Source organism: Pundamilia nyererei, unplaced genomic scaffold, assembly GCF_000239375.1.
Source record: "Pundamilia nyererei isolate P.nyererei 1_Seehausen unplaced genomic scaffold, PunNye1.0 scaffold00017, whole genome shotgun sequence".
NCBI classification, from domain to species: domain Eukaryota; kingdom Metazoa; phylum Chordata; class Actinopteri; order Cichliformes; family Cichlidae; genus Pundamilia; species Pundamilia nyererei.
The window spans coordinates 1891068-1901301 of NW_005187418.1; the positions used below are offsets into that span (position 1 = coordinate 1891068).

At 40.6% G+C, this 10234-nt stretch overlaps 1 protein-coding gene across 1 annotated transcript in view; it reads left to right on the forward strand.

The window, feature by feature from the left end:
* The first annotated feature begins 5687 nt into the window (after positions 1–5687).
* stx4 (syntaxin 4) overlaps positions 5688–10234 on the forward strand; it is a 10408-nt gene continuing 5861 nt past the window's right edge. The window contains exons 1-6 of the mRNA XM_005725773.1: positions 5688–5901; positions 6244–6333; positions 8452–8551; positions 8705–8779; positions 8860–8930; positions 9260–9368. Coding sequence (XP_005725830.1) covers positions 5872–5901; positions 6244–6333; positions 8452–8551; positions 8705–8779; positions 8860–8930; positions 9260–9368 — 475 coding nt within the window. The 5' untranslated portion in view covers positions 5688–5871. The remainder of the gene's footprint in view (positions 5902–6243; positions 6334–8451; positions 8552–8704; positions 8780–8859; positions 8931–9259; positions 9369–10234) is intronic.

The following is a 10234-nucleotide window of genomic DNA, read 5'->3' on the forward strand; positions in this document are numbered from 1 at the left end:
ACTCCTACCAGCTAAAACCCAGAACATTTCAATTTCGTTTTAACTGTGAGTACTTTTTCATTTTTTCAGCAGTGGTGGTTTGAGGGGAACATGTGTATAAGTAATCCTCATGAGGAAAAACTTCAGGCTTCAGTCTTTTAATGCTCATTTTTTTCTAGCTTACGCTTTGTATCATGTTAGAGAGAGCAGTTATCACTAACATGACGATCCCAGGGATCCAGCACCAGCTCTGAACTCAGAAGCCCAACCCACCTGCTATTTAAACCTTCTGTTTGTGATGGACAGGTTAGGGGTTATAAACAATATTTAATAGAAGATCTGATAAATATTTACCTGTGTGGTTCTGATTTGGTTCTGATGGGAGGCTTAGGGAAAGGCATGACCTCAGAGATATGTGTGAGTGAAAGAAAGACGATAAGAGAGATAAAACTGTATCAGTTGTAGCAGCTCTGGGGAGCTCATTAATGTTTTAGTTTCAGCCTTTGATGTGTTCAAATCAAGATAAAGAGTCTTAAATAAGGATGTTGTTGAGAGTCCTGTAAGCATACATTTTCCCACTCTTTATGTGGAAATGATCTCATCTCTGCCTTTGCTGTGTGTCTGTGAACAATAATACAGCAAATGTTTTTATTTCTACAGTCACATTTTCGGTGCAAGTATCAGGAATGGACAACTTTACTAAAATTCAAGGGACAAAGATAATGTTAATGTTGGATAGTTCATTGACTGAGTGTTTTTCAAGCCTGACAAACACTGATATGGGATGACAAAAATATGGCTAGGGGGACTTTACAGAGTGCAATGAGTTCCAGAGGACTGATGAATAAGTAATCCCAGAGCCAGATCCCAGGCTGCTCTAAGCACTAGACATATTTTTATTTTTCTCTTGTGGTTCTCAAACTTTTGTCTGAGTCTGAGAAAAAATAATTTCTTGAAAATAAAAGTCATATTCATTCAGCTTAGCTTCATCTCATGGACCCGTGTCCATGTTCCACCTGTAAGTTTCTCCACACACCAAAATTAGAGATCCACTGGCTTAAAGGAAGGAGGCAAAAGCCTTGTTTTAACTTACATCGTGCTCTAAAATAAGATCTGTTAATCAAGCAGAGTTACTTTAGCGGAGCAGTCAGAAATAAGCATAATAGGACACCCTTAAAGACATACAATGCTAAATTGGGTTCATTCTAAGGTGTAATATCAGAGCCACTTATTTCTTATCTGAACTGAATTGAACTGAATCTAATTTTTGCATCTAAAGCTGCAGTATATTGATTTCTTTTATATTTAAGGTAATAAGGATCTAGACAGCAGAGCTTTGCAGAGTGCAACTTTAGCCCTTTTACCAGGAAGGACTGAGTTGCAAAACATCGAGACTGAAACATGCTGACAGAGGATGTCCAAAGAACCATGACAAGCATCTATAGGTTTCTTGGATTTGCCAAAGATACATATATTTCTAATAATTATTGATCATTGTGGCTACTGTTCTCACCATTTTTAAGAAAGATAGACCTCATTATATATTTTTTAAATTAATGAACGGTTCCTTGGGTAGCAGCTGATGTATGTCTGACTTAGATTCAAACGCTGACACTACTTTTCCAAAGTTGTTAACAAGCCTTTGGAAGCTTGACAACAACGTTGTACCAGGGGCTGAAGGAACATCTGGAGTAGAAGGAAGGTAAAGTACAAAGTGGTCCCAGCGGTAATCGGAGCATTAGGAGTTGTAACCCCAAAACTGGGAGGGCAGCTCCAGCAGATTTCAGGCACCATATCAGAGGTATTCAGAAGAGTGCAGTCTTACATATACCTCAGATGCTGTGCAGAATTTTCAAACTCCCAGAGGATCCTACAGTACCTTAGCCCAGTTCTTCTCAACCACCAATGGTGGTGTCTCCTAACGGTACATATGCAGCACAGATGTTCTATCCCAGTCACTCGTTTGTGCCTGTCTGTGTACACCAGAGGTGGACAACTTCAGGCCTCAAGGGTCAGTGTCCTGAAGGTTATAGATCTCACCCTGCATCAACACACCTGAATCAAATGATTAGTTCATTACCAGGCCTCTGGAGAACTTCAAGACATGTTGAGGAGGTCATTTAGCCATTTAAATCAGCTGTGTTGGATCAAGGACACATCTAAAATCTGCAGGACACCGGCCCTTGAGACCTGGAGTTGCCCATCCCTGGTGTACGCAGTCCAATAGTCTAGAGGGCACCTTTGGACCTCCTGCAACTTTGGTCCTGTCAGCCACCTCTGGTCTCTTCCATCATTATGTCCATACTGCTCACCATTGTTCCCAGTGTGCTGTAACCTCTGGATCTCCAGCTTCAACAGTAACCATCTTCTGCTGATGTTATTGCACTGAGCTGCCAGGTCCTTCTAGCTCATTGTGGATGTTGGTTTTCTACTGATCCCACATGTGCTGCACGTAACCTTTTTTTGTGTGTCAGCTGGCATAGTAGCATTCCACCAATTCCATATTTTCAGTCCTTCTCCATGTTTGCATTGTTCCAATAGGCAATGATATTTAAAGGTGGGCTTGAGGCGCTGGACTAAAGCTTTCCTGTATGAGTAACATTTGTGTTTAGGTTAGGAGATTGTGCCACCCTGTGGACAACCAGCAGTCATGCAGCTCAAAGAACCAGCTGCTGCAAGTTATTTTACTCATTCAGCTTAACAACCATATCTTAACAATGCATCTGCATGATAACAGTTGGTTTATTGATATAGCAATGTTTACTTTTATGAGTTGTTTTAAGATTTTATGATAAATTAATGTGAAAGCAGTGCTCTACAATTTGACTTAACATAAACAAGTTTCATTGTTGAGGCGGAGGTCAAGTTAAGGCAATCATTTATGCCCTTTTAAAAATCCAGCAGAATTTTTTTCCTGATTATTTTTTTGATTACTGAGATTTCATTACTCTGTTCATCAAATCATGAGTCAGTCACTCACTTTCTGCTTCAAGGTTCCTACAGATGCCGCCCTCGTCCTGATCAGTGCACAGCTATGAGCCTGTCCTTCTCCCACAGGGATCTTTGTTCTTGAAGGTTTCTTTGGTGTTGGGTGTCGTAGAATTTTGTAACTAAAGTCTGCAACATGGAAAGAGCTGTGATCAAGCTATTTATTACTGTGCGCAGGAGAGCCAACACACATCAAAATTCACAGTTCACAGTCATGCCAGCTCTGCCCTTGGGATGTCTCAGCTCCTCTTTTATACCCTCTGCACACAACTCTGTTTGTCTTTTAGTTACAACAGGTTTCTGTCCCACGGGCTGTGGCTGGACAGAGGACAACTCCCACTATCTTTTCATGGGAAGCTCCTGGCACTGGAGTTTCATCCTTCTGAGCAAAACAGTTAGCAGATAACATAGTGAAACATCGTTAAGCAAAGCTAAGCAGTTTTCACAAGGTCACGCTGACATATACACATACTTCATCTGAGCATGCAAAGGTTATACAAAATCATACAGTGAAGTTCTAACCACCTAACTCTACACGTGAGGATAAACTAGAATTTTTCCATAAAATTGGGCCAGCTCTGCCTGGAGTTTGGTAGTTTCCTCTTAGTGCTAAGAAGTTCTCGGTATTATTTTTCTTTTCTCTTTAAATGCTGAGACCTGTTTTTAGTTCATCCAAATTTTGGGAAACATTTGTGTGCAACTTCCCCTTTCTTATAAATTTCTACTTGAAGAAATACCCTTGCTTTTTCTGCCTCATCTCTTTGAGTATTACGCAGTCCTTTTCCACTGCTCTATCTCCAAGATTAAGGCAGCATGCTTTTCCTCTAGGGCTGTTATCTGTTCTGCCTCATTGCCCAATGTCTGACTGAATTCAAAGTTCTCAGAAACATCCTGTAAAATTCACTGCTCGTGTTTAGTCTGTATAGCACCCTGTGGTTCTTTCACTGTGGTGTCACTCAGCTCAGGGTGAAGAGTTGGACCAGTTTGGAGAATGTGTGGTGTTTCTGCAGGCAGTGGGCTTCAGTGTTGGTGCCACAGGCTGTGTAGATATTTCCAGCAGTTAGTTTAAGAACTGCTGCAGACTCTTGGAGGATCACTGTATACTGTGGTCATGGAGCTGCAGCAGACTTCAGTTTTGATGCTCTTGCAGGCTGTTCCATAATTTCAGTTCTTGATTTTCAGCAGATATTAGAGCTGTGACCTAAACTGAAATGTTTTGAGCTCCTCACTTTCAGCAGGGATCAGGTGTTTCAAACGTCTTTCGGGATTTGTAAAGCAAACCTTTCTTGTTCTAGTGCAGTTACCTCCACATAATTTGGATCTGAATGAAAGCACTCTTCAGATTCAGAGGCTGCACTTTTCACACCAACTCAGGAGACAGCTGATTTTACAGGGTTTTACTTTCAACTTGTTTGGACTGCACCAGTAACTTCATCACTTATAGCGAAATCTGAATTTTTTTAGGCATTAAAAACAAGCAAACCATGGACTGAATTGTTTCTGCCTCTGTGTGTAATTTCTTTTTTTCATCTATTGTTTTATAGAAAAAGATTTTGATTTCCGAGGTAACAGCTGTTCTCCAGTAGAAACTATTAAACAGCAGTTACAGGCCGACTGGAACAAATCAATGTTTTTAAAATTAATTCACACTGTTTTTCTAGGATGCCCTCTGGACCCAGTGGAGGTGGTGAGTGACAGGAGAACGGCGGCTAAGCTGTCATCCCTGATGGACAACATCTCCCACCCCATGCAGCAGACTGTGACAGCACTGAGCAGCTCCTTCAGTGGGAGAATGCGGCACCCACGGTGTGAGACAGAGAGATTTCGCAGGTCTTTCCTCCCCACTGCTGTCAGACTCCATAATAAAGACTTTAACTGATCAAGCACACACATCCATACATATGCAATAACACTAAGTGCAATAATCCTTTCTGTCATCGTTGTATTTTTACTCAGTTGTATATAGTATTTGTATTTGTATTCTATTTTTATCTTATTGTATATTTATTTTATTTTATTCTACTGTATATAGTATTTTATTTATTCTATCCTGTACAGTTGTGTACTGTATTTATTCTTATTGTATTCTAATTTTTGCCTCATAACTTTTGCACTGTCCACTCCTGCTGTGACAAAACAAATTTCCCACGTGTGGGACTAATAAAGGTTATCTTATCTTATCTTATCTTTTAATGCTGCCACAATATGACCCACGTGTAACTTTTGGTGCCTAGGTGGCACAGAACAAGTGAGTGACCATAACATTAGATCTTAAGTCAACATATCAACAGCATCTGCAAGTACAAGAGTAAGTGAGCAATATTACTGACCATATAAAACTGGCATAATTTTAAAATTTGTAATAAGTTCTGAAGTCTGTTCTTCTATAAAGTCTACAATTGCATTTTATTACATTACAACACCCATGACCAAAATATTGTTGTTAGTCTTTGTTTGCTTTTCCTGTTTATTTTTTTCCTCTTTTCCTTTACTTGTCCACTAAATTATCTATTCTCTTTTTCTGTGCCTCCTTAATCTTAATATCCTAAAGTCACGACCTTTATATCTCCACTGTATCTACACAATATGTGTTTATCTATATAAATATTCGCACATATTTTTTATTTATCTTTATATGCCTAGATTATTCTACGTAGTGAGTATTTGGGAAGAAAGCCTACGATTAGAGCCTTTCAGCAGTTCCTCCTGCTATGACAGGGGGCGCCAGTGAGTCGATGAGTTGAGTGTTGAGTGGGCCGCAGAAGAAGACGCGCTGCCGCTGGAGTTTACTAGTTGAATGACAGCGGCGGCGTGAACTTTGCGGAGATTACGCTTTGGGAGCGGCTCGCTTTATTTCAGTGCAGCGTTTTTTACTTTTGATTTCTTCCCTTCGCTTTTGGAAAAATGAGGGACCGGACCAAAGAATTAGGAAATGTGAGTTTCAAAGTAAAGTGCTAACATTAGCTCTAGCTCCGCTAGCGTGGCTAAGTTAGCCCAGTTCACTACTTTACCCGAGTTAACCTAAGAGTCTCCAGGGACAACTTAGACGAGCAGAGGGAATCAAAAAGTGGTTAAGTGGGATTTTTTTGCAGATATTTCTCTTTATAAAAGTTGACTTTATTGATGTTTTACTTCCAACTTCCGTTTCAGTCCTTTCTCCTTAAAGGATAGGGCAGGCCGGGACAGGGCAGGGCTCATGATTCACATCCTCGGACAGCGAGAAAGCACTCACTGTTTTTCTTCTGTTTATGTTATTTAAAATCAATGTGACTTCAGACCGCAGAGGCTTCGGATGACGACGAGGAGGGCAAAGCGCTGATCAGATCTGGAGGCTCAGAGAAGGAAAATGAAACCTTTTTCAGAAAGGTGAGGCAGAAACATCAAGCACTTCTCTCTGGAAAATCCCCCAAAATCAAATGATCTGCACTGTCCTCCTGTTACTCATTCACTTTGGTAGTTTGCACACACTTCTGAATTTTACATTTGTGCAAAAGAGAGACAAAAATGCACTACAGAGGCTTAAATATCACAGACTGCTGCTGATGCGTTCTTAACCTGTTTTGTCAACAAATCGTAGTCTGCTAAATCCCAGTCTCCTTGTACCCGAACTGTCACGAGTAAGGAACCAGAGTTATTCACCTAATATCACAAAATGTGACTATTCTCTGCGCTGATCTTAGGCCTCTATCGTAATGTGTTTGAATATCTTTTGGTTTTGATTTAAAATGGTTTGAAGAAACTTATCAATTTATGCATATCCACATTTTTGTCCTTGGAGTCTTATTCTTGGTATGGAAAACTCCCTCTAGAAAGTATTTTAAAGGTCCAAAAAGAGTGACTAATATTTCAGGAATGCCTTAGATATTCTCATATTTCAAGATTCAAGACGTTTACAAGCAAAACACAGTTTACAGGTTAATATAAATGCACAAAATTGCAAATGTACAATTATGAATAATTAAAGTTCGACAGTTCATCAGTGATTCAGCCTGATGGCCCGTGGATAGAAATTGGTTTGTTCTTTGTTTTTATTGGTCCAAAGCAAAAACATGGAAAATATGAGGCCTGATCCACTTGACCTTCTTGCCACTATAAATTTTTAGAAAGACGTTTATGTTTGTGACACCATTCACAAACAGGAGGAGAGAAGCTGGAGGATAAGGACCAAGGTTATCTGGGGAGAGGACACAAGGACGTAAGGGCAGGGAGCCATAGAGGCTGGACATCCAGTGTCAGGTTAAATAGATGAGGAGTCAGAGCAGTTTAAACTGTACTGCATAAATAAGTGGGTTAACGGTGCTGTATGCAAGTGTTTTATTTTTTAAAAAATCAGTAGTTGTTCAACCAGCGTGAATAGTCTAGTTATAAGGCAGATTAATTGGTTAGTGAGCCATACTGAGCCTGAAGTCAGTTTCAACTGTCATGAAGGTGGCTTTTTACTTGGCTGGATCACTATGGTAACTTAGACTGAACACATGACCTGGTCTGCAGAAGGTTATGTTCAGTGTTTTGGTTAAAAATCATCTGGAAATGTGCTTTCACTGATTGAGAATATGTTGTAAGTATGCTTATATTTTTCATGCTGAGGAAAGCTGAGCAGCAGTGTAAACAGGGTTTAATCATGGAAGCTCGCTCACTAAAGAACTTTTTTCTTTTTCCATCCATAAGTCAAAATTTGTAGCCGGCATCTTAAAATTTTGACTTTAATTTGGCCACAGACTGAAGTGGTTTCCACACCTTTGTCATCGAGCCATGGTCCATTGTTAGTCCTGAATTCACTGAATATTATGATGAATCAAGTTAAACATTTCACAGCTTTAACTTGCAGCTGTCTCATCAAAAACCTTTGTTGCTTCGGCAGGAAATAAGAGGGCAAGTAGCAGCCAGGTGTTCCTAATCAAATGCATAGGAAAGCTGCGTCATAACTGACAAAACTGGAACCTCCTCTTAACCCTACGCCATAACCTTCCACATGTTGTGTGCTGCATCGACCCAGCATGTAGTTATATTTCTTAGGAGGTGCACGTCAGGTTACGGCGTAGGGTTAAGAGGGGATGTGGTTACGCTGCGGACTTACTACTTCTTACAGAACTGCAGAGAGTCCCGTGGAAACTTTCTTTTTTCATGTGATGGTATATTAATTTATGAATTCACAAAACAAACACTTTTCTGCAGCACTGCTTCTCTGAATTATTTGCTGCAGTAGTGCCTTGTTTTTGTAAGTGCAGTCAGAGCCTGGAGCAGAAAGCCTGTGTGATACCCGTTATTGTCTCTGATGGGGGACTTTAGGTGTTGTTGAGCCAGCTAACACAAAGAAAGCTTACATATGTTGGCATTGCTTCATAGATATCAGAGGGAGCTGCACCCATTTTAGCTATAAGGACTGATAGAGGGAATAGGATGAGATTTGCTTGATATATGAGATAAATTGAGCTAACAAAATAGTTCTTTTGTTCCCTAAAATTCTTTCCTTGTTATCGTCAGACCCAAGAAATTCACCAGGGGCTCCAGCAGCTCAAAAGGATGGTGTCTGACCTCGAGAACAAACAGAAAACTGTGCTGGGCGAGGCGCTACCGAAGGAAGGTGCGTAATATATCGTCATATATAAGGTGTAGTGGTTCACCGAAAGTTGCAGACAGAAGCATGTTAGTAAACTGTCAGAGGAGAGGGGGCGATCAGGTTGTCCTATTCAAGGGTTTTGTTTGCTAAATTTACTGTTTTTGATCTTTTGCACAGATATGAAGAAAGAGCTCCAAACTCTTCGAGACGAGATCAAAACGCTGGCTGGTCAAATCCAGAGAAAGCTGAAGAGTGAGTATCTTTGAGCTGCAGGGGGGAAAAGATTTATTATTTTGTTCAGCATGGCTTGACTTATGGCCATCTTTCCACAGGTATTGAGCCCAAGAAGGGAGAGGATGATGGGAAATACATACCCATAAATACTCGAATGCAGCGCACACAGGTAGCACCCGAGACTTTTTGTAATCAGCTAAAAACATAACGCCCCTCTCTTTCTATTTTCTCTGTAAACAGCATGCCATCGAGGTCATGTGACTGGCGTATGATCAGTTTTAATGCTCTTTATAGCCTTAAAGTGGAAATGAATGCTGTGCTGATAGTTTAGACTGCGGTTATTGATAACCATTTTAAAAGCAGCTAAATCGTAGGTGTTATCTGTAACGGCCACTCATTGTGAAAATGACAGCTGGTTTTGGGGAAATTTTGAGGGAAATTACGACTACATTTGTGTTTTCACTCTGCTTCCTTTTTCGTTCGCTCTCCTTTTGCCAGCACACTATCTTGTCCAAGGAGTTTGTGGAGCTCATGGGCCACTGTAACACCATCCAGGCTCAGTACAGGGACAGAAACGTGGAAAGAATACAGAGGCAGCTGAAAATCAGTGAGTAGCACGCAGCACCGAGGAGATATATCTGTCACCTTGTCAGATTTTTGTGGTCTGTGGTCTCACTTGGGGAAATCAGTTTTACCGATCACTTCCACACTACGGCAGGAGGTTTAAAGTCGGGTGACAACGCCATGCCGTTTTCTTCTTTCTGTCACTTTCTGTTTTAAAATGACACAACATATGTTTAAAGGGGATGAGATGGATATTTCACACTAATGTACAGTGTGCCTCTACTAGGGTAGCTTTGCATGATTCACATTTCAAAATAATCCTTTATTTTATTTTTTAATCTTGTACTGTATCAAAAGCAGTTTTAGCTCCTCCCCCTTTTTAAGCCAACTTTCTCCTAATTGGCTGCCCCTCAAACACAGAAAGGTTGGGTGGCCAGTGGGTGGGGTTTGTGACCATATTAGAAATATCCCCTCTCTGTAACGTCATACTGAGCCAAGACTAGAAGAACACAGTCTGAAGCCTGAGCTTTTGGCTCACAGGGAGTACGTGTACATAAACTGATCACATTATTTTAAAATTTGATCATCGACCTTTAAAACTGGACATGAATTAAAGGAAAAGCACAAGTTCACTTTAAAAGAATTCCGACACCATGCTGGTGCTTGAAGCGGATTTCACCAAAGATGAGTCAAAGGTGCTCGGCTAGCAGCTCTGCACAGCTTCATGTGTGGTCACGAATGACTAGAAAGCACTGCTGTAATTTCCTGTCATATCCTGCAGTGGTGGGCGTTCCTGTTAAATGAAACCATACAGTCAAATAATGAAGTCTGTTTAGGTACAAACTAAAAAGCTCAGGCCTTGAACTGCTCTAAAATGTTGATGTATGGATTAGAGATGGACCGATCCGA